The sequence below is a fragment of the Herpailurus yagouaroundi genome, unplaced genomic scaffold (assembly GCF_014898765.1).
Source record: "Herpailurus yagouaroundi ecotype Mexico unplaced genomic scaffold, PumYag 187, whole genome shotgun sequence".
NCBI classification, from domain to species: Eukaryota; Metazoa; Chordata; class Mammalia; order Carnivora; family Felidae; genus Herpailurus; species Herpailurus yagouaroundi.
The window spans coordinates 19252475-19277464 of record NW_024412418.1 but is presented as its reverse complement, the minus strand read 5'-3'; the positions used below and the strand labels follow the sequence as shown (position 1 = coordinate 19277464).

The 24990-nt window shown below is 36.4% G+C and overlaps 2 protein-coding genes across 2 annotated transcripts in view; one reads left to right on the top strand and one right to left on the bottom strand.

The window, feature by feature from the left end:
• The first annotated feature begins 253 nt into the window (after positions 1-253).
• On the top strand, positions 254-23490 carry EIF3M (eukaryotic translation initiation factor 3 subunit M). The gene is made up of 11 exons (XM_040495517.1): positions 254-384; positions 2848-2980; positions 4141-4279; positions 4561-4684; positions 4845-4939; positions 15219-15302; positions 16276-16375; positions 16981-17062; positions 21718-21861; positions 22775-22835; positions 23294-23490. The coding sequence occupies exons 1-11, from the start codon at positions 343-345 to the stop codon at positions 23412-23414; spliced, it is 1125 nt and encodes a 374-aa protein (XP_040351451.1). The 5' UTR covers positions 254-342; the 3' UTR covers positions 23415-23490.
• Positions 23491-23568: 78 nt separating this feature from the next.
• The window catches only part of CCDC73 (coiled-coil domain containing 73), a 127540-nt gene continuing 126118 nt past the window's right edge, over positions 23569-24990 (bottom strand). Inside the window, exon 17 of the mRNA XM_040495518.1 lies at positions 23569-24103. Within this exon, the coding sequence (XP_040351452.1) occupies positions 23882-24103 (222 nt within the window). The 3' untranslated portion in view covers positions 23569-23881. The remainder of the gene's footprint in view (positions 24104-24990) is intronic.

The following is a 24990-nucleotide window of genomic DNA, read 5'->3' as shown; positions in this document are numbered from 1 at the left end:
GGTTTTATTGACCGAATAGATTTCAAAAAGGAGGTGCGCTAAAGCGCAAGACGGGAGTTAACGCGAAGGGTAACAAGCGACATCATCCTAGAGGTTAGAAGCAAGGGCGCCCGGACGAAGACCGCGGGAGCTTGCCTATGAAACCCGCCCCAACGCGACTGCTCCGCCCCCAGAGTGCCGTGGGATTGGCCCCGTAGCCCCGCCCATTCCGGTGATCCCGCCTCACAAGATCAGCGCTGGGTAACCCGGAAGCGGTTGTGAGGCGCCTCCGCGCGCTGCAGCTCCCTTTTCCGGTCGGCGTGGTTTTGTGAGCGGAGCCACCGCGGTGCCTGGGCCTTCACCATGAGCGTCCCGGCCTTCATTGATATCAGTGAGGAAGATCAGGTGTGCTCCCGGGCCGCGACCGCCGTCAGGGTGGGGTTGGGGGAGTCCTCAAGGGTGTGAGGGGCTGAGTCAGGGCTGAGTCGGGGCTGAGCCGGGACCAGTCGGGGCTCCGCCGGGACCAGGCGGAGTCGCCGCGGAGCTGAGAGCCGCACATCACATCACACACGCGAATAAGGAGGCCGTGAGGCAAGGCGCTAATTTGTGGCCTGGAGTAGCATTAGCACGCCGGCCGCCCGTTCCAGCGCTTGGCCCGAGACTTTACACCCAGCTAGCTTCCTGGTTGGCGTCGGGACTTTTCCAACCCGATTCACTTCTGACGACACTACTTTTTGACTGACTGGGAATGGTGTCTGCTTCCGCCTCCCAAATGCAGCCACATCCGGAGTGGGAGGTGGCGAATCTTTAGACAGCGTTAGCAGACTAGGGTAAAGTAATTTTGTACTAAAGGTGAAAATGGTTTTATTATGCGATCACAGAGGCACAGGTGACCCTACTTTTATACATAGGCCGTATCTTCTTTCTTGTGCAGGAGTGAGAGTTACGAAAACTGAAAATAGAACGTCAGTTCCACCCTCACATCTGGTGAACCATCCTAATATTTAAAAATTTCCTATTTCGGGCTTGGTGTTTTGTATGCATGGCTTAATATTTCTCAGTTTTTTTCCATAACAAAAGTTGGTGGGAGTTAAAACATACATGAAACGTATTGTCACTAAGTTGATTTTGTAGAACTTAAAACCGTATTCTGTGAAATCGCAAGTGTTGTTTTGTATTTTTGGCTACTCCACTTAAATGGAAATTTCGTTTCCATAGAAGAAAACGCCATTACTGCCCTAAGATATCTCGTGGAATTACAGATGGGATTCCCACTCCCTCCCCCATGGTAAAAGTGCACATTCTCAGCCCTGAAGAGCGAAGAAAGGGGGAGAGGAGAAAAGACTAGGGAAGGAGTTGAGCACTTAGAAAGGAAAATGTAGAAGACCATGAAAAAACCCCATATGTGGATATTAATGGAGTGATGTTAGCAACAAATTGGCTGTTAGATTGCCCATAAAAAGTATTTGATTTTAACATAGGAGGGAATTTGTAGCAGGGAACAGGAAGTTCTTGTCATTGGCCACATTTCAGTTTTAAAGTGTCATTTCTACTTAGGTTATGCTACTCTTGTAATACAACAGTTTGACACCAGCTATTTTCAGGTAGCTAATGTGATTGCTTCAGAAATTTAACTTCAAATTCTATGTTTGATTAGAGTTCAGAAATGTAGTTCAGAATTTTGTCGTTCACTTGTACTTCTCTACAGCCACTTGGAGCCGGTGAGCATGACAGATAAAAACAAACTGTTGATTGAATGATTCTTAGAAAGAATCTGCTTTGTATCAACAAAGCAGAAGCTGAACGAATGCTTTTTTCGTGTGTTTTTTTGGACAGTTTCCTTCATAGAAAACATGTTCCCCAGTGGTGTTTTTGTGTTCTGTGGTGACATTTGTTTCATGAAATCTTGTTTATAATAGCAACTCACAGGCGAAGTTACTATGTTGTTATCTGAAAGGGTAACACCATCAGACCTACAGATAAAATGTACTTTTCTTAGGCAGCCAAACATGTTTGTGGGCTTAGAAAATGTGATACCTATACATTTATTAATGGTATTCTTTCATCTCCCTGTTTCAGTTTTTCATTTTATTATTTTAAATACCATCTACATTCATGTTTGGCTGCCATAAATACCAAGGCCTCAAAAGAACAACTTACTAAATATTAATATATATGCATTAGAATAGAAAATGTCTGAATACCTGAATGTGAAACTGTAGTTATGTTTTTTTAGGTCCAGAGGTGCTCTCTGATCCCGATATGTATTTTGCATTCTAAAAGATTAGTTATAAAGTAGATCCAGTTTGAAAAGTATTATATTCAAGACATCATTCAAAGGCATCATGCTTTTATCTTTGTGTCTCCCAAAATGCTGGTCTCAGGTTCTCAGACATTTTATTGACACATGATTACCTACTTGCCAAGGTAATGGCAAATGTCTACCTTTTTAAGATAGCTATATTATGTAGCAATAAAATTGCATTTCTTCAAAACAAGTTGAATTTTTACCAGGTCAGATTAATTCTCCTCCACATACAGCCCCCTCCTCAAAAAAGAAGTTTTTTATGCACTGGAAGTTCAACAGCATATAGGTGATAGAGAAATTCTGAAGGTGATCCATGTGGGCCATAGTGGGTTTGTGTAGTCTCTTGGTTTTGTCGAAAATCTGTGGCTCCTGTGGGGTTGTGATGAGGCCTAAGGTGGGGGAGAGGCACTTCAGCATAATAATTTAAAGTCATTGTTAAGTATAGTATTTACATTCCCTCCGGCGGGCCCCCCCCCCCCCCCGAAAAAGAATGGTTTGGGATTTTGAATTTTGGCATTGCCGGTTTTATAGATGTTTATCAGTCTTACTTGATTCAATAGGCTGCTGAACTTCGAGCTTATCTGAAATCTAAAGGAGCTGAAATTTCAGAAGAGAACGCAGAAGGTGGACTTCATGTAGATTTGGCTCAGATTATTGAGGCTTGTGATGTATGTCTGAAGGAAGATGATAAAGGTTTGTTTTTAATTTTTTGTAATATTTCTTACTGATCATAAAGGATCTACTTTTAAATTTTTCTCGTAAGTTGTATTTGTTGTAGAACTGTTAAACCTTGTTTGTCTTTAATCTTCTCTTTGCATATACTTTCGGTTTATTCTAAATCTGTATATTTACGAAGTAAGCTATATTGATAAAACATCTTTTTTACATCAGTTGTGTATTTTGAATGTTAGGTGCATACACTCAATACTGATAATTTCAGGGTGAACTGAAGAAAAATGAAGCTCTTCTTGCCTTTTTATAGGTTTATATTAATATCAAATCGGATAGGGGCACCTGGGTGGCTCTGTCGGTTAAGCATCCAACTTTGGCTTGGGTTATGATCTCAGGATTTGTGAGTTCAAGCCCTGCGTTGGGCTCTGTGCTGACAGCTCAAAGCCTGGAGCCTTCTTCAGATTCTGGGTCTCCCTTTCTCTCTGCCCCTCCCCCACTTGTACTCTTGTTTCTCTCTCACAAAAATAAATAAAACGTTGAAAATTTTAAATATCAAATGGGATATAATTTCAAGTAATCTAAAAGACATTTACTTAATTGGCTAGTTCCTTGTTTATTGGCATAAATGGGAAATTTTGAACGTTGGGAATTTTGTGATCTTTATTAAGTTAAGGTTTGAGATTAAACTTGGTATGTAGTCAGTATCTTACACTCAAAAATCAATGACTCAGGAAGTTGACAGATTTCATTTTTTAAATAGTTTTCTGTTTATATGTAAAAGTTTTTTTCAGTTGGGAAAGCATTCTAGCCTAAGACCTAACCAATAACTTCTAAATTATTGAATATTTTGTCAATAAAAATTGACGCCATGTATTTGACATGTAAATCAGTCTTCTACTGGTTGAAAACCAAACTTACATAATAATTTCTTTTTTCTTTAATAAAATGTACAAATTGCTTTCTGGATGTTAGCTATATAACAGAATTGGTTTCATTGAATTCACATATAATATATTTTTAGCATAATGCACATTATTGAACTGTTTTACAGTAGCCAGGTCCATCTTCCTAAAGTGTCTTATGTTTAATGGTCTTTGGTGTTTTAAAACACTGGAAATATATATTTAATTAGACATGTTAAGTATGATAGCATTGCTACTGTGTTATCCATACATGTATAGATGTTGAAAGTGTGATGAACAGCGTGGTATCACTTCTCTTGATCCTGGAACCGGACAAGCAAGAAGCTCTGATTGAAAGCCTGTGTGAAAAGCTGGTCAAATTTCGGGAAGGTGAACGCCCGTCTCTGAGACTGCAATTGTAAGTTAAGAACTGAAAGAGGGTTGGTTTTTCAAGGGTCTCTTTTTATGTCACTATCATTTAATGGTTGAAAGCAAGAATTCTGGAACTTGGCTGTCAGCTGTGGCTTTTATTAGTGTAACCTTGGACAAGTCATTTAACCTTCTGTGCCCCATTTCCCTCCTTGTAATGTGAAGTATTAATAGTATTTGTCTTAGATTTGTCCTGAGAGCAAATAATCTCAACTTAATCATCATAATTGCTGATCTCAAACACTGTTTTATTATTTGTTTGTTAACCAGGCTAAGCAACCTTTTCCATGGGATGGATAAGAATACTCCTGTAAGATATACAGTATATTGCAGCCTCATTAAAGTGGCAGCATCTTGTGGGGCCATCCAGTATATTCCAACTGAGCTGGATCAGGTAAGTTATTATGTGGAATACTTGTTCTGCATATATGAAGTATAGATTTAATTTATGGCTAAAGTAAATAGCAAATATGTATGTTCTGAAGTTATCTTTTAAATGGTGAAAGTATGTTCAGCTGTGTTCACTAAATTTCCTGCTTTTGTCAATCTTGTAGGTTAGAAAATGGATTTCTGATTGGAACCTCACCACTGAAAAGAAACATACCCTTTTAAGGCTCCTTTATGAGGCACTTGTGGATTGTAAGAAAAGGTACTCAGAATTGGTGTACTAACTTAAAACTTCACAGGCAATATAGCAGTTGAGGCTGTTTTTAAAAACAAGTAGGGTGATTTTGCTCTATTTTATTCTTCACAGAGTTGCTGTAAATGTATTTCTGTAAATTTCATCTACTAAGTTAAACATAACTGCAAAGTTTAAAAGTTTTTCCTGTCTTTCAGCTTTTTAAAAAGCAAAACTTGCTTTTGTTGCAAAAAATGGTACAGCTGTTCATCTGAAAGCTGTATATAACTTTAGACTAAGGTGTTTAATGATGCTTTGATGTCTTAGTATGGGGTGTAGTGCTCCCACTTCTGTTTAATGATAGTGAGGGTTTATCAAAGTTTCCACAAAGTCTCTTATATAAACAGTACTTCCGAGATCAAATTTTGCAATAGACTCTACTAAATGAGTACCTATTTAAATGGCTTCTGCAAGGTCTTGGGTTTCTAAGGCTTGTAATTCAGCCTAACTAATTTCATGCCCAAAGTACTTATTCTATATACCCAGCTTTGGGATGCTTACCAAATGATAGGTTTGGCTCAGTTTTCAGAACTAATGTTGAAAGATAGTCTTACTTTTTTGACTTAGCTTTTCAATTTCTCTTTTCACATAGTGGTTAAATACTTTTAGAAAAAGTAAACAGCCTTCCCTTTAGTTTTATTGCACAGTTTTTATACTGGCTTTTAGTGCTGGGTATTTAGTATATTAGAGAGGGTAAACAAAGTTTCTCTTATGTTAATTAATGTAAACTTTTTGCAGTTTTTGTTAAATTTAACAATATAGAAGGAAATTTTTGTTGTGAAAGTTGGAACGTCGTATAAGAGAAGCAGGGGATCTTGTATTAATAGCCTGTTTCATTCTGATCAGTGACTACTGTCTGTTATATGTTCTCACACTTATGGCAGGATTCTAGCCTGTAGTCAGTAAAATGTTAAGAGTAAATAGTTAATAACAAACACCATTTCAAATGGAGAGAACATTAAAAGCTGTTAGAGAAAGAGTCTTTATTTTCATTCACATTTCAAATGTGCGGGCTGTGGAGCAAGACTACTAGGATTCAAGTCTTGGCTTTTCTACTTGTATGATTCTAAATAAATTACTTAATATCTCTGTACCTCAGTTTCCAATTTCAAAGTGGAAATAGTAGAAGTACTTAACGTCTCGTGGGGTTGCTGAAAAGATAATATCTAAAGTGCTCATTGAGACAACACTCATTAAAAGTTGGATATTATTCTTCTCTCCTTTTCCTTTTTCAAGCTCACCTTTAAAAAGGTAGTCTTTTTTCTGGTAGAGTAATTTAAAATGATGAGTGTTAACAGTTTCCCTCTGAATTTCTAGCGCTTATCAGAGATGATGACTACTCACTGGATGATTTCTCTGATTGCTGTTCAGAAGGTCTTTAGTCTGTTATATGTAGAAGGGAAGTGACTGAGGTTCTAAGGAATTCCAAACTTAATTTTCAGAGACATTGAAATAGGACATATACACTCTACTAGACTTGTCTCAGTGTTAAGATACTAGAGAATACCTGCAGCATTTGTCAGAGATGATCATTCTTTCCTTTTGAAACACTGTCTTCAGTTGGTTTTTGAGGCTTCCTTCCTTCTTCCTCCCCGCTCTTTATTGAAGTGTAGGTGACATACCATATATTAATTTCAGGTGTACAACATAGTGATTCTACATTTATCTACAAGGGGCTCCTCTCTCTTGATTCTTCTCTTCGTTCACAACTTGTTTATGGGTTCCTTCTTCTCTAAACATTAGGATAACTTATTCCTGGGACTTTTTCTTTTCAGTTACATTCATTCCCTGTGCATGTTGTTTCTGATTTTGCTGTGATTTTGGGGGAGGCTGAGTACCAAATGTATTTTGAGTGAAACAGTTTTTGTGTTGCTAGGTTGTTAACATTCAAAGCAAGGCATTTCACAACCCTGGCCTCACCTACTAATATGCTAGTGGTGTCTCCTAGTCCTTAGAACAGCTGTAGTAGCTCCCATGCACTTGCAAATGCTTTGGAGGGCACCTGGTGGAGAAAGCAGCTGTGGCCTGAGTGCTCTCATTCAGTTGCATGCCTTTATTTTTATTTTTTTTTAAGTTTGTTTATCCTGAGAGAGAGAATGTGGGGATGGGGCAGAGAGAGAGAGGGAGAGAGAGAATCCCAAGCGGGCTCTGTGCCTTCAGCGCAGAGCCTGAGGCGGGGCTCAATCCCACACGATGAGATCATGACCTGAGCTGAAATCAGGAGCTGGATGCCTAACCAGCTGAGCCGCCCAGGTGCCCTTACATGCCTTTAAATACTGTATATATACTGGTGATTTTCACATTTATCTCCTCTATTTCTTCTCTGAACTCCAGATATCTATTCCTGTTAACAGCTTCATTTAGATACCGAAAAGACATCTCAAACAACATCTGCAAAAGTGAGCTATTGATTTTTCTTTCTAAATCTGTTTTTATTTTCTCCAACTCAGGACATGCCATTTCTGTACTTCCAGTTGATCAAAACACAAAGCTGGAATTTCTTCATGATTCTTCTTTTTGTCTTATACTCCATATCTGATCCAATATCAAATCCTGTCAGCCCTGATAAATCTAAAGTCAGACCCACTTCTCACTACTTCCACTGTTACCTTATGGTCCAAGCTACCATTATTTCTTACTTAGATTATTGAAGTAGTCTCTCAAATGGTCTCTGTTTGGGGTCTTGTCCCCCTACAGCCTTTTCTTAATACAGCTGCCAGAAAGTTTTGTTTAAAAAAAAATTTTTTTTTAAATGTTTATTTATTTTTGAGAGAGAGAGAGACACACACACACACACACAGTGCAAATAGGGGAGGGCCAGAGAGAGAGGGAGACACAGAGTCAGAAGCAGGCTCCAGGCTCTGTGCTGTCAGTACACAGCCCGATGCGGGGCTCAAACCCACAAACCATGAGATCATGACCTGAGCTGAAGTCTGACGCTCAACTGACTGAGCCACCCAGGCGCCCCTCATTTACTTTCTAAATTAGTCTTTATGTTCCTGAGACATTTTGAAGTGTAATCTTTTTATTTTCTCCAGTCTGTAACCATGATTTTGTGAAACACAACTTCCAGCACATTTTCTTCAGGATACATTACAAAATTCATAGGCATGCAAAACCTTTCTGACCTGGGCTCCTATCTACTGAGGTAATTTGGGGCTGGTGGCATGCTATTTTTGTATGGTGCATTGACATACAAAAACTATGCTTTGTTGATATGGATATTCCCTCCTTGCATTTCCCCCCAACACAGCCTTCTTCTTGGTTATCACACCCGAGACCTAGTGAACCTGTGTCAACTGCAGAAGCACATTTCTCTTTTGTAGTCTGGACCAGGGGCTGGCACATTTTTTTTTATGGTCCCCAAGCTAAAAATGGTTTTTATAATTTTAAAATGGTTAAGAAAGAAAACCAAAGGGAGAATAATATTTTATAACATATGAACATTATACAAAATTCAAATGTCAGTGTCCATAAAATTTTAATGGAACATAGCCATATTTACTCATTTACATATTTCTACAGCTGCTTTTGCCAAGACTTGAGTAGTTGCAGCAGAGACCATATAGCCTACAAAACCTAAAATATTTACTGTCTGTCCTTTCACAGAAAGTTTGCCTGCCCTTGGTCTAGACCTATACTCCACTTTGTTTCTCTGCCTAAAACACTATTGTCATGTTTAGGTTAGGTGCCTTTCTTCTACAGCACCCTCTACTTTTATCATGGCATGTAACACCCTTTGTTGAAAGGTTTGTGAGGTTGTATACTCACTGAAGGCTAGGAACCTTATTTGTCAACCATTGTGTATTCCCCAGGTGTTTGGCACATTATGGGCATTGGATGGATAATTAGTACTCACCCTAAGGAAGGACAAGAGGATGGCCATTTTATTTAAACACAAAGTTTCTGTCACACTGCTCTTTTAAATTTTAAGATTTGGGTTTTGCCCAATACACGTAAAATGTAATTTTTTTTCCTGCTTCTGAATTAGAATTCTGAGATTCACCTTGCCCTTTTATTTATATTGGTGGTTGATGAGTGCAAATCGTGTAACATTTCTTGAGTCCTTATATGTCAGATACTATGTACTTTAAATGGATTATTTTATCTGATATTTGTGAAATTAGATTTCTTTAGCTGTAAGATATATTAGATTGAAGTATACTGTGACTACTAAAACTAGAAAATGAAATGCACATGTGCTTATAGAGTGTCACAATAATGAACGAGTAAAATGCAATTTTTCTTTAAAATTTTCTTTGAATTCTTACAGTTCTTTCACTATATTTAAGATGCTGGTTACCATTTAACTACTTTTATATTTACATTTGTATGATTTAATAAACCTTAGGTTTGTGGGAAGTTTTAAAATACCATTTAACTTTCAAAAAAATAAAAATACCATTTAACTTTTTAAAATAAATGATACAGCTCCTACTGATTGTACCCAAGTTGAATCCAGATGTGTGGAAGTGTTTTTAGGAAACAAAGAAAAAAAAATGACTTTTCCCAATTAGCTTTCTGTAACTGTCTGAAAATTCATCGGTTTAAAGGAAGAAATGAAGGGTGAAGATAAACATTTTCCAAGATTTCAAATTGAATGAATGCATTTTGTGCTTTTCACTGCAGTTAAAATTGCACAGTTTTAGGGATAATTTAATTGGAAGACTATTTTTAGTAAAGTTACTTGAATATATGGTGTTGGCTCTACTACAGCTATGCTTTCCTAACGGTTTTTAGGGCACAAAACTTTTTTTCCACCTAGGGACTTTATACTGTACTTGGTCTTCCCTTTGCCTGGAAAATTATCTAACCCTCCACCTCCAGCACTTTTCATGGCCAATTATTTTATATCCTTTAGATTTCAGCTTCTGTATCAATCCTTCAGAGAGAGACTTTCCCTGTGTACTTTCCTGTCTGTGCTGTGTTGTTACATTTTACATTGCCATTTGTTGTTACATTTTACATTGCCAAATGTTGTTACATTTTACATTGCCATTTATTTCCTTCATAGCGTGTGTGTGTGTGTGTGTGTGTGTGTGTGTGTGTGTGTGTGTGTTCTATCAATTTATATTTTTTTTCATCATGGTAAGTGTACTCTTTAATCCTCACCCCCTATTTTCACCCATCCTTCTACCCACCTCCCCTCTGGTAATCATCAGTTTGTCTGGAGTTAAGAGTCTGTTTCTTGGTTTCTCTCTCTCTTTCCCTTTGCTCATTTGTTTCTTAAATTCTGCATGTACATGAGATCATATGGTATTTGTCTTTCTCTGACTTATTTTACATAGTATTATTATACTCTAGCTCTATCCATGTCATTGCAGATGGCAAGATTTCATTCTTTTTTATGGCTGAATAATGTTCGATTGTGTATTATTTATATAACACACAATCGAACAGTATTCTATTATACACACATGTATATGTAATACACACACATGCATACACATATATCCTCTTTATCCATTCATCAGTTGATGGACACGGGCTGCTTCCATAGTTTGTCTGTTGTAAATAATGCTGCTATAAATATACAGGTGCATGTATCCTTTGAATTAATGTTTTTGTATTCTTTGGGTAGATACCCAGTAGTGCGATTGCTAGAACATAGGGTAGTTCTCTTTTTAACCTCTTGAGGAACCTCCATACCGTTTTTCCACAGTGGCTGCACCAAGTTTGCATTCCCGTCAGCAGTGCACAAGGGTTCTTTTTTCTCCACATCCTCTCCAACACTTGTTTTTTGGCTTTTTATTTTAGCCATTCTGATGGGTATGAGGTAACATTTCATTGTAGTTTTGATTTGCATTTCCCTGATGATGTATGATACTGAGCATGTGTTGGTTGCCATCTGTATGTCTTTGGAGAAAGCCTTTTACCATTTTTTAATGGGATTATTTGTTTTTTGGGTTGTCGAGTTGTATCAGTTCTTTATATATTTTGGATACTAACCATTTAAAAGATATGTCATTTGCAAGTATCTTCTCCCATTCCATAGGTTGTCTTTTCATTTTGTTGATTGTTTCTTTTGCTGTAAGAAGCTTTTTATTTTGATGTAGTCCCATCAGTTTATTTTTGTTTTTATTTCTCTTGCCTCAGGAGACATATCTTAAAAAATGTTGCTACAGTCACTGTCAGAAATTCCTTCCAGCGGTCCCCTCTAGTATTAGGGTTTCAGGTCTCACATTTAGACTTTTAATCCAGTTTGAGTTTATTTTTGTGTATGGTTTTAAGAAAGTGGTCCAGTTTCATTCTTTTGCATGTAGCTCTTTTCCACAACACCATTTGTTGAAGAGACTGTCTTCTTCCCTATTGGTTATTCTTTACTCCTTTGTTGAAGATTAATTGACCAGATAATTGTGGGTTTGTCAGTTTCTGTTTCCATTGATCTGTGTCTATGCCAGTACCATACGGTTTTATTTTTTTATCATTTTTTCCCAATACCATACTGTTTTAATTCTTACCACCTTGTAATATAACTTGAAATCTGGAATTGTGATACTTCTAGTTTCCTTTTAAAGATTGCTTTGGTTACTCAGGGTTTTTTGTGTTTCCATACAAATTGTAGAATTGTTCTAGTTCTGTAAAAAAATTTTTTTTCTGTAAAAAATGTTAGTATTTTGATAGGGATTACATTAAATGTGGGGATTGGTTTGGGTTGTATACATTTTAACAGTGTTTGTTCTTCTAACCCATGAGCATGTAATGTCTTTTCTATATCTTTGCATCATCTTGAATTTCTTTGTCAGTGTTTTAGTTTTCAGAATACAGATTTTTCACCTAATTTTATTCCTAGATATTTTAGTGTTTTTTGTATGATTGTAAATTGTTTTCTTAATTTCTCTTTCTGCTGCATCATTATTAGTATATATGAAAGCAACAGATATCTGTTCATTGATTTTGTTTCCTGTGGCTTTCCTGAATTTATTTATCCATCTGATAGTTTTTTCAGAGTCTTATGTTTTTTATATATAGTGTCTGTCACCTGCAAATTAGTTTTATTCCTTCCTTACCAATTTGGATCCCTTTTATTTTTTATGTTGTCTGATTACTGTGGCTAGGGCTTCTAGTACTATGTTGAATAAAAGTGGTGAGAGTGGACATCCTTGTCTTGTTCCTGGCCTTAAGGGAAAATCTCTCAGTTTAAGTATGATGTTGGCTGTGGATTTTTCATATGAGGCCTTGATTATGTTGAGTTACGTTCCCTCTGGATCTGCTTTGCAGAGGGTTTTCATGATGAATGGATGTTGTATTTTGTTAAATGCTTTTTCTGCATCTGTTGAAATGATCATATGGTCCTTATCCTTTCTCTTATTGATGTGATGTATCAGATTGATTTGCAAATATGAACCACCCTTGCATTTCTGGAATGAATCCCACTTGATCCCGGAGTATGAGTTTTTTGTTTGTTTATTTTGAGAAAGAGCATGTGCATGCATGCACACGTGACCAGGGGAGGGGCAGAGAGAGGAGTGAGAAGCTCAAGCAAGGTCTGCACTGTCAGCATAGAGCCCTGTGTGGGGCTCAATCTCACGACTGTGAAATCATGACCTGCACTGAAATCAAGAGTCAGGCACTTAACTGAGCCACCCAGGCACCCCCGGAGTGTGATTTTTTTAAATGTATTGTTGGATTCAGTTTGCTAATACTTTGTTGAGGATTTTTGCATCTATAGTCATGAGCAATATTGGCCTGTAGTTTTCTTTTTTGTATATGTGATGTCTTTATTGGTTTTGGTATCAAGCCCATAGAATAAATTTGGAAGTTTTCCTTTTCTATTTTTTGGAATAGCTTGAGAAGAATAGGTATTAATACTTCTTTAAATGTTCAGTAGAATTCACCTGGGCCTGGATTTTTTGGTTTTTTGGGAGTTTTAAAATTACTGGTTCAGTTTCATTTCTGGTGATTGGTCTTGTTCAAATTTTGTTTAGTTTTGGTAGGTTATATGTTTCTAGGAATTTATCCATTTCTTCAGTTATTCAATTTGTTGGCATGCAGGTTTTTATACTATTCTGTTACAGTTGTTTATTTCTGTGGTGTTGGTTGCTATTTCTCCTCTTAGTGATTTTGTTTGGATCCTCTCTTTTTTTTTTTTTTTTAATGTGTCTTGCTAGATGTTTATCAATTTTGTTGATCTTTTCTGAGAACCAACTCCTGGTTTCGTTGATCTGTTTTTTTAGTTTCTGTATCTTTTTTTTTTTTTTAAGTTTGTTTATTTATTTTGAGAGAGCAAGTAGGGGAGGGGCAGAGAAAGGGAGAGAGAGAATCACAAGCAGGCTCCATGCTGTCTGTGCAGAGCCTGATGTGGGGCTTGAACTCGTGAACCGTGAGATCATGACCTGAGCCAAAATCAAGAGTTGGATGCTTAACCTGAGCCCACCAGGTGCCCCTATATCATTTATTTCTGCTCTGATCTTTATTATTTCCTTCCTTTTGCTGGGTGTGGGTTTTATTCTTTTTCTAGCTCCTTTAGTTATAAAATTAGCTTGTTTGAAATTTTTCTTGCTTTTGAGGTGGTAGGTCTGTTTTACTATAAACTTCTCTCTAAAACCACTTTTTCTGTATCCCAGAGATTTTGGACTGTTGTGTTTTCATTTTCGATTGTTTCCATGTAATTTTTGATTTCTTTGATTTCTTGGTTGACCAATTCATTGTTTAGTAGCATGTTATTTAGCCTCTATGTATTTGTGCTCTTCCCAGATTTTTTCTTACGGTTGATTTCTAGTTTCACAGTGTTGTGGTCAGAAAAAAATGCATGGTATGGCTTCGACTTCTTTTTAATTTAATTTGTTGAGACTTGTTTTGTGGTCTATTCTGTGATCTATTCTGGAGAATGTTTTGTGTGCACTTGAAAAGAATGTGTATTCTGCTGTTTTAGGATGGAATGTTCTGAATATGTCTGTTAAATCCATCTGGTCCAGTGTGTCATTCAAAGCCACTGTGTCCTTGTTGGTTTTCTGTTTGGATGATCTTTTCCTCGATGTAAGTGCAGTGTTGAAGTCCCCTGCTACCATTATTATTGTATTACTATCGATTCTTTTATGTTTGTTATTAATGGTTTCATATATTTGGTTACTCCCATGTTGGGTGCATACATATTAATAATTATTATATTCTCTTGGAGTGTCCCATTTATGATTATGTAGTGTCCTTTGTGTCTTGTACAGTCTTTGTTTTTATTTTTTTTAATGTTTATTTATTTATTTATTTATTTAGAGAGGGAGAGACAGAGCGTGAGCAGGGGAGGGGCAGAGAGAGAGGGAAACAGAATCCGAAGCAGGCTCCAGGCTCTGAGCTGTCAGCAGAGAGTCTGACGTGGGGCTCGAACTCACAAACCATGAGATCATGACCTGAGCCGTAGTCGGACGTTCAGCTGACTGAGCCACCCAGGCGCCCCCAGTCTTTGTTTTTAAAATTTTTTTTTTTCAACGTTTTTTTATTTATTTTTGGGACAGAGAGAGACAGAGCATGAACGGGGGAGGGGCAGAGAGAGAGGGAGACACAGAATCGGAAACAGGCTCCAGGCTCTGAGCCATCAGCCCAGAGCCTGACGCGGGGCTCGAACTCACGGACCGCGAGATCGTGACCTGGCTGAAGTCGGACGCTTAACCGACTGCGCCACCCAGGCGCCCCAGTCTTTGTTTTTAAAGACTTCTGTCTGATGCTACCTTGGCTTTCTCTTGACATCCATTTGCATGTTAAAGGTTTTTCCATCCCCTTTCAGTCTGCAAGCCCTTGTGATCTGAAATGAGTCTCTTATAGGCAGCATATAGATGGGTCCTGTTTTGTTTGTTTTTTTAATCCACTGTGTCACCTTGTGTCTTTTGATTGGCTTGTTTAGTCCATTTACATTCAAAGTAATTATTGATGAATATGTATTTATTGCCAATTTGTTATTTTCTGGTGGTTTCTACAGATTTTCTCTGGTCCTTGTTCTTTCATGGTTTGTTGGCTTTCTTTAGTGATCTACTTGGATTCCTTTTTCTTTACTCTTTGCGTATCTGTTACTGTTTCTTTGTTGTTTGTTTGTTTGTTTTGTGGTTACCATCATGGCACTTGTAATTTTTCCTTAGTTTTTGGTCTTTCCTACTAGAAGGAAAGTTGCATGATTTTTCCCATAGAGAGAGGGACCATGTCTCTGGGGCACCAGTGTATTTATCATCAGCATAGTACTTGGCACATAGTAAATATTTTTGAGTGAATGGATGACAGTAAGATATTCTGAAATTCCTAAAGCAGTATTTCTTTTTAGTGATGCTGCTTCAAAAGTCATGGTGGAATTGCTGGGAAGTTACACAGAGGACAACGCTTCCCAGGCTCGAGTTGATGCCCACAGGTAATGTTAAACACATTCTGATGGGGGCTGCCTGGAGCTTGGAGGTTGAGCATCCGTGTTTCTCATACAGCAGAAATCATGTTTGCATCTCTCATCGATCCAGAGCCATTTGGTACTGTGTGCTCTGTGGTGATTCCACCAGAGCTACCAAAATTCATGGTTTGGTATTGGAATAACCATAGATCGCATGTGGAATAGCCACATGGTATTTTCTGTTTAGGGTATGGCTGGTATGGGTGTCATCACCCCAACCTGAGAAGTAGAATTTAATCTAAGGTTTACCTTAATATTAAGGTCTGTAGATGAGGAAAAGTTGGTGGCTTGCTAAAAGTTAGCCCATTGCTAATGAGAATAAGGGCTTCAAACAATCCTAGGTCTATTTAGTAGCAATAATAATAGAATCAGTTTCTTAAATCTAAAAACGGAAATAGCTTCTTTATAGGTTGTGGCTTCACAGGGATCTGTGCATGATAGGTATTGCTAGAAAGTATAGTTTGTGGATGAGATCTCTAACTGAGGTTAAGACTGCCTACATTGAAATACTCCATCTCTTAATGAGTACTTATTGGGTAAGTTCTTTCTGAGCCTGTTTCATCATTGATAAAATGGCATGATAATACTGTCTGCCGGGGTGTTGCGAGGGTCAAGTGAGATAATGCATGTAAAGCACTTAACTCAGTGTCTGGCACATGGTAAGATGCCACTGCTGTTTTGCTTACTCTTTGATTACTTTGGCCATGCTTTCTCTCCAGCTACATTTTTGTCTGCAACTACTTTATTATTTTATTTTGTTAAAACAGATATACCTGACAAATAGATTTATTGGCCGGTTTTAATCCCAATCTGGTAACTTTTTTATGCTGTGTATATATTGAACTCTTAGATATTTTACTGAATTAAATATATTTTGCAGTCTGTTGGAAAAAAGTTCCTGAATCTCAGGACTGAGCTTGTATTTTGTTTTATAATTAAGGTGTATTGTACGAGCATTGAAAGATCCAAATGCATTTCTTTTTGACCATCTTCTCACTTTAAAACCAGTCAAATTTTTGGAAGGCGAGCTTATTCATGATGTAAGTACTTTAATATGGAAAATATTCTTTTCTAAATGTAACATACTAAAGCGGAGCTCTTTTTCCTTGTATTCATGAGCATGACTGTTAGATCTGGGAAGACCATTGTTTATTCTTTTTATATCAGGAACAGAATGAAATTTAGGACAAGCCTTTTTTTCCAATCACTGAATGTACCTGTTCTTTCTCCCTTTCCTTCATCTCCTTACTTGCCTGACTGTTATGAACTTAAATAATACAAATTTCTTCTTGTATGTGGTGTCAGCCAGCCCCAGTTAGGAGCATAAATCTGATATTTAAAAACACATGAACACACTTTTCAAGTACAAGTATAAATAAAGACATTTTGGGTTAGTTTCCATTTATACTATGCCTTTACTACTGAGGGTAAATCACTTCGAGCTCACTGAATTTACTGATTCTTTCATCTAAGTGTGTCTTAATGAAAGCAAATGGTTTAAATGGTAATTTTATCAAATAGATTGATATTTCTGCACTAAAAGAAGCATAGAGAGTTTCATTGCTGAGATTTAGTGCCTTAAAAATATCTTGAGTATAAATCTTGATTCTGTATTGAATATTATATCTTTATTTTCTGTCTGTAGCTTTTAACCATTTTTGTGAGTGCTAAGTTGGCATCGTATGTCAAGTTTTATCAGAATAATAAAGACTTCATTGATTCACTTGGTAAGTTTTGGAGTTTATTCTTGGGAAGGGTATAAAGAAAAATGGGAACATGCTGTTCTTGAGCTCACATATACGGTGAGATCCAGCAGATACGACTGTGGCCTTTTGTATAGATTATCCTAACCATGTATGATAGAACAACAACAAACCTAGGTGGACAGTTTAAAAGATTACTCAGAATGAATTGGGAATTGGAAACCAAGGAGGTGTAAAGGGTAGCATTTGTGGTGGAAAGAACATGAAACTAGGAATCAGAGAACCTGGGCCTTTTTTTCTCTCCATAAGAACTTCTTGGACTTTAGGCCTTTCTTCTAGATCTACTAGACCAGCCAGCTTAGAAATAAAGTTCTAGCAAGAAGCAGGTGCTTAGAGGAGATTCAGATAGAAGTAGTTCCATTGATATATGTGTTTGTAAATGGTGGATGGGGATGGAGCAGAAAAGCAACTTCAGGGATCACCATTAGTTTGATCATAATGGCAACTTTTAGATGTACTCATTTTAATAGCTCACAAAATTTTGATGACTAAAGCTGCTTTATTTAAAATCAAATTATTTGTTTGTAAATGACCTTTTATTCCTTACATTTTGGGGCTTTTTTAAAAAGAAGCCATAGTTACATAATTGAAGCAAATGGGTTTCCCCCCCCCCCCCCCCGTCTAATATATTGTATGCTTGGTGCACACCCACCCCACCCATTAACAAATTCTAGAAGTGTATGGTATTGTTAGGCAGATCTAAGTGAAGCTGTAAATGGAATTGGAAATGAAGTTACATGATGGGAGAAACTTTCTTAACTACAGCTTGTTGAAGACAGCATAGTCTTAGCTTTATATGATTTTAATCTTTGAGTTTTCTTTCTAGATAATCAGAGCTTAGTGTTTGTTAAGTTGAATTTAATCTTACCCTCACTGAGCAAATTCTATATACATTCAGTATTTTATTTCCTTCTGGAGCATGATTTTAACATAATAAAATTCAAAGAGAAAAATTAGAAAATCTGTAGTTGAACAGATTTAAATTGTTTTAAAACGGCCATTTTTTGGAGAGTGAAGTCAACTATGAAACTAAGGTACTTTGTTTTTCTACTAGGCAATAATCAGAATACTTTAGAGGTTGGTTATAGTTTCCATGTTAATATTGAATTGTTAGTTTCCTGGTTTGGGACATAGATGAAAAATACATTTATAATTTATTTTGATTATATTATTAGTCCTCAATTTGGTAATCATTAATTTCTATCCCTTGTACATTTTTCTGCAGTCATTGGAATTGGGGAAGATTGAATTATTCTGAACATAATAAGGCATTTGAAATACACCAAGATAAAGTAGATGCAAGTGTGTTTGTGTAGAATGCTTTGCCAGGTGCACTAGACCCAGAAAACCACATTCTGTCCCAGTTAATTTGTTTTGTGGCATGAAGCTATGTGATGGAATGTTAATGTCAGCAACCTCTTTATTTACGCACCAAGGAAAAAGGAGTAGTAATTAACACTTTGACACTCCCCCATTGATGTGTAATTGACTGTTTCAAAGGAGCACTGGTTCATAAGCTATTGCATGCATTAAAATTACGTTTTCTATATTGCAGCATTTTAAGACAAGGGTCAGTGACAATGCAGAAATTGCTCAATGATGCACATTTTTTTATTACTGCATTAAGGTTTTGACATATTAGTAATGAATAAATGTTTCCATAAAATTAGATTTTTTTATAACTTTAAAATTGAAATATGACACAGAACACTGTGACTTCCTCTTCAAAGGTAATGTTCTAGTTTCATGAAACAAAGCACAGCTTTCTACAAGTCTTTAACTCATACTTCACTGGCTTAATAGTTTTGATTTTGAGAACAAGAGTTCTAATGGCTTTAAGTTTGGGTCTTGTTTTAAAGTATCATCAATTTGATAGGTTTTTAAATGCCAGTTTCCACGTGTAAGACAGATCAGGTTTTACATAATTCACTCTAGAAATAATCTTCATTTATCTGATAAATTTTTAAATATATGGCAAGCTTGTAACTACACAGAGGGTGTAGAAAAGAGTTATTTATATGTATATTTATGTCAGAAAAGATTTTAGAAACTTTAGGAGTATCTATCATTTTATCATACTAAAAGAGAACTGTGTGTACCCAGAGAACTGGGAATGTTAAAGAATTTTCTTGTACTTGAAAATATTTAGTAGTAGTTCTCTGTGATAGGAAGAACATAGAGTAACATTTCTAATTTATGGTGCCAACTTGAAATCAAATTCTCCATTTTACCGTTAGTTTCTTGAACATGTATGCAAATTAGCGATCTTTTATTAGAAATTTGTAAAAGATACTTTAGGCAAAACATCTTATTAAATGTGTGTATTTTTGGTTTTACATGTATTACTAACATTTATTGCAACTCAGAGTCTGGTTACGAATATCTGGATTCTACAGGTGGCATCAGTTTATCAAAAACACTTTGTTTTATTAACACTGACAACTTGGGCCAACAGTAAGCATTATCTTGTGTCAACTGAATTGCCCTAACATGTCTACATGTAATCTGGTGTTATACAGTTGCTACCTTCTTGCTTCAGAAAGTTAATCAGCATCTAATTTGCATTTGTTAATTAGGGTTAATGTGCACTAATTGATTTTTTGATGCTTGTAGATTTCCATTAAACCCGGTTAGCAATACTTACTTGGATACCTCATTCATTTGAGTTATGATGATCATGTTTTTGTTGAATCTGTGCCAAATAGAAAGCCTGCATCATAATTACAGCTAATTAACAGACGATTATGTCCTATATTAATGGGCTTCCCTTGTCTTCTGCTAATATATGTTATAAATTTCAAGTTTATTTATGGAGTGCTTAGAACTTTTTTAACAATAGAAACTTGAGGCTCTTAATTATTAGAGGGTACATGATTGATCATTTGCTCAGTTTACATTATTTGAAATTTTAGAGAAAAGGAATGTGTAATTTTAGATTAATTTAGGAAGCTTGTTTTATATAATTAATAAATTAGCATCAAATCAGGAAAGTAGGATATTGTGTTATAATTCTGCTTTTTCCACTTAGGAGCAGGTAATAATTGGAATATTCAGCATTTGTAAATATTTATTTGCTTATTAGTTGTTTATGTTACAAGCGGATGTATTTTTTTTTTTTCTCAACGTTTTTTTTTTTAATTTATTTTTGGGACAGAGAGAGACAGAGCATGAACGGGGGAGGGGCAGAGAGAGAGGGAGACACAGAATCGGAAACAGGCTCCAGGCTCCGAGCCATCAGCCCAGAGCCTGACGCGGGGCTCGAACTCACGGACCGCGAGATCGTGACCTGGCTGAAGTCGGACGCTTAACCGACTGCGCCACCCAGGCACCCCAGCGAATGTATTTTTTAAGCCTAGTACTGTCACTTTGACTACACATCAGTCATTTAATCTCTTCGCTCTTCACATTTTCTTGTTTTTTAAAGTGAAAACATCAGGACTAGGTAATTTAAGTTTCCTTTTGGGTTTAGCAGTTGTTTGTGATCTGAATAATTGTAACAGCAGGTTTCATTAGAAATTATAAGGCAGAATTTGAATTATTTGTACAGTTTTCTACTTCAAGTATCCTTGTTAATGGTACTGTTCCATTTCATAGTACTAATCAGTGTAGCCTGTAATTTTTTTTTTTTTTTTAATGTTTTTATTTATTTTTGAGACAGAGGCAGAGCATGAGCAGGGGAGGGTCAGAGAGAGAGGAAGACACAGAATCTGAAGCAGGCTCCAGGCTCTGCGCTATCAGCACAGAGCCCGACGCGGGGCTCGAACTCACAGACTGTGAGATCATGACCTGAGCCAAAGCTGGACGCTTAACCGACTGAGCCACCCAGGCGCCCCAGCCTGTAATTGTTAAATGATAAACACACTTTTGCAGTTTTGACTTAAGTGTTAAATCCAAAGTGACCTAAAGGGAAATGGAATGTTTTCGTAACTGAGTGTATATGAAAATATTTTAAGGCTTCATGTTTACAAAAACTAGATAAGGAATCCTGTGTTTAAATAGAGAACAAAGAATAAAAAATTTAAGTAAAAATGTTCTTATGAAATGAACTTTGTACATTTTATCTCCTAAAATGTATAACTAAAACATGTAAAATGTGCAGAACTTTAAGGGCTTAAAAAATACCATTTTATAGCCCATTCTTTTTTTTTTAATGTTTATTTTATTCTTGAGAGAGAGAAGACAGAGCATGAGCGGGGCAGGGGCAGAGAGAGGAGATACAGAATCCTAAGCAGCTCCAGGCTGTCAGCACAGAGCCCAACGCAGGGCTCGAACTCATGAGCCGTGAGATCATGACCTGGCCAAAGTCAGGTGCTTAACCGACTGAGCCACTCAGGTGCCCCTGTAGCCCATAACTTTGTTCCTATCCAAAGTTCTTAATTTTGAACCTATCACCTGTGGCAGTGTAGTAGTAAAGAAATGTGGTTCTAGAAAAATAATTGTAATATTCCACAATTTATTTATGGGGTCAGTTTATGGTTTGCAGATATAAGCAGCTTTGTCAGAATTACTCTGTAAGTGCTCTAACAGTGACTTCCACAAGAGTTTGACACAATAGTTGTGATTCTTCAGATCTTTAACTATTGTGGATATTCATCAGGCTTTACCCCTGTGTTATTCAGGTCTATTACATGAACAGAATATGGCAAAAATGAGACTGCTTACTTTTATGGGAATGGCAGTGGAAAATAAAGAAATTTCTTTTGATACAATGCAGCAAGAACTTCAGATTGGAGCTGATGATGTTGAAGCATTTGTTATTGATGGTAAGGCAGAACATTTTCATTTTTTTCCTAGAATTTCTCTTCTACCTTGCCAAATAGAAGAGTTTGTATCTTGAAACTGAGTCATATGCTAACAAAGCTAGAGTCTCTTACAGCAGATGTGTATGTTTAGTACATTTGCAGACTATTTTTGCAGCATGGTGAAAATTCACTGGAAATACAAATTGCTATGTGATTTTTGGTGTTCTGTCCCTTGAAATCATACAGAATAAAGGCCTTTAGGCAGTATAGTACAGTGGTTAAGAGCCTAGATTTTAAGTATCAGACCTAGTTTGAGGGCCAAGTCTTCTTCTGTGAAACAGAAAAGTAGGAGTTACTACGTAGTTGTGAGGATTAAATGAATGAATGCAGGTAAAGCATTTAGCCCAATGCTTGGCACATATTAAATGATCTGTAAATATTGATCATTATGTTTTTTACAAATGGCCAGAAATAATTGCATTATAAAGTGATTTAATTGTTAGAAATTTCTTTCTGGGCTTTTTAAATTTGAAAGGTAGGGGAATTGTATGGTCAGGATTAATAAAACGTACAGAAGTGTTGACATGGTTTCTTTTTAATGCTCTAAGTCTCAAATGGTCCAAAAAGAAGTAATATTAGGTAGGAAATTAGTATTCCCCCCCCATATGTGATTGTAGGGGAGAACACTTAGAATTTGTAATAAAAACTGTACGTGATATTCAGTGCAGATTTGCCTGCCCAGCAACCATAGGACAAATGCATGACCTTCCTCTTGGTTCCATCACATTGCTGTGCTTGTTATTAGATTGAAAGAGTCACTTTGTAAAATATTTGAAAATTGTAAGGTTTTATTGTGGTTTACTTAGTTTTATATCTTAGCTGTTTTTCTTGGGAATTTTCCATATAACATATCATGTAAACCATCTTTTTTCAGCAGTAAGAACTAAAATGGTTTACTGCAAAATTGATCAGACCCAGAGGAAAGTAGTTGTGAGGTAAGACACTTAAGATTTTGCAGCATTTTGTGGAACAATTTAGTTTGTCCTGATTATTTCAACTTAAATGTTTAGAGAATGAAGGTGGTGTTCTTACCAGTTGACTGTAGTTAAATAGTTGCTATTTATCATAATTTTATTAAAGCTCAGACTGAATGTGATTAGCTTATTTAATGAAAGAGTCCTATTTTCCAGCACATTTCATTTAATGGCTCAGCATTGGCTAGAATACTAATGACTTTTGTGTCTGGTGTATGTAGTTCAGGAAAATAGAACGTTTAGCATCAATATGGTAAAGATTTTTAAAAAATAATTTAGAAGCGTAAGAGAATTAGAAGCTTATGTCTTTTATGTATATTTAACCTTGTTTTTGGCTAGATGCAAGTGTGTAGTATTGCAAAAGAATGCCAGAAGGATAAAAGATTGACTAACATTGTTTTTAATTTTTCAATTTTTAGTCACAGTACACATCGGACATTTGGAAAACAGCAGTGGCAACAACTGTATGACACACTTAATGCCTGGAAACAAAACTTGAACAAAGTGAAAAACAGCCTTTTGAGTCTTTCTGATACATGAATTTTTATGCTATATAGAAAATTTTGTTCTTTTTGGAAAAAATCCAAATCATAGTAAAACATAAACTTCAATTTGACTACAGTCTGGACATTTATTGTCTTAAAAGAAATGTAAAAAGTCACAAATTTCAGAGAATACAAAGTAATAAGTTACAAAGGGTCACCACCTATCTTGTATAATACGGAAGTTGTGTTCTGCAAGGAAGGGGGTTGAAGGTGCAACAAGAGCTTTTTGGTAAAAGGATGTACAGAGGAGAGCACGTTTTCTTAAGGGGAATTGGATGCTACCAAGCAATCTTAGCTACCTTAGATGAAGCATTTGCAAAAAAACATAATTTCATCACATGAAATTGGAAAAGTGTGTATAACTGTAAAGCTTGAAGTGTAACATTCTGTTCTAGTCAAAACCATATGATTGATATTTCAATTAAGTCCATTCACCACTTGAAAGCATTTATCAACGTCCTTTTACTCTGTCATTTTTTCCAGCATCTCTTCTGTTTTTCTTTTCTTAGGGTGGTTGTCATTTTCTAAGCTTAGGAACTTTTCGATTTCATTAACTTGATTTGTTTCCAGGCTCTGCCAGTCCTCTTCACCAGGAGATGATGCAGCCACATTGGTAGTATCTTTAATCTTGATTGCCTGAAAATGGCTTTGTGGCAGAGTTGATTTCAGGGGCTTTATTTTCACCTAGGAAAGACCAAACTTATTTTACTTAGTGTTGAAATTACTCATTTTTTAAAGTCATCAACAAGAGTTAAAATCCTTAAGGCTGTGCAATTACGAGTATGTGATAAAGCCATCATTTTTCTTGGCTAATTTTCAGCAACTACCTTAATTTGGCACAAAAAAACAATAAAATGTGAATGTGGAGGCTTAGGTCTATGTAGTAGCTCCTTGAGATCCCTAATAGAGCCCAGTACTACCATGAACCTTTTCTAAAAGGTCTTAAGCTTACACTGAAAGAAAAGATACTTAAAACAATTACAGATAAAAATCTGTTTTGTCTGCTACTCCCCTTCCCTTCCCAAGCATGTCTATGTTTTGTATCTTCTATCAAAACCAGGAGAAAATTAAAAATGCTAACAGAGGTAGACTGCCTTATAAAAACTGCCTTTTACTTCATGTTTCCTCTCATGCTTCAGAGCACCACTGTTGGACAAACAGGAAAGAACAGTGAGGTATTTGGAAGTTGGCATGTTTCCAAGGCACTGCATTGGATCATACTTCTAATACTGTGTTTAAAAATTATGTAAGTTTTTAATTTTAAGATTTTTTTTCTGATAATTATTGGAAGTTTAGAAAATAGAGGAAAAAGTATAAAGAAATCAAATTCATTAGTAATCTATCCAGGGAGACCAGTCAACACATTTTAGTATTGTTTGCTACTATCTTTTTTCTATTTTTAGTGTATTTGATCATTCTATAGAATTTTAGATCTTGGTTTTTCCCTCGTGGGCTATTTCCTCAGTCTTTAAAATTTCTCATAAACCATTGTCAGTGGCTGCACAAAAATAAATTTGAGTTAATTTCCTGAAGAAAAATAAATCTTTGATGGTCTTCTTGGATTCCAGATA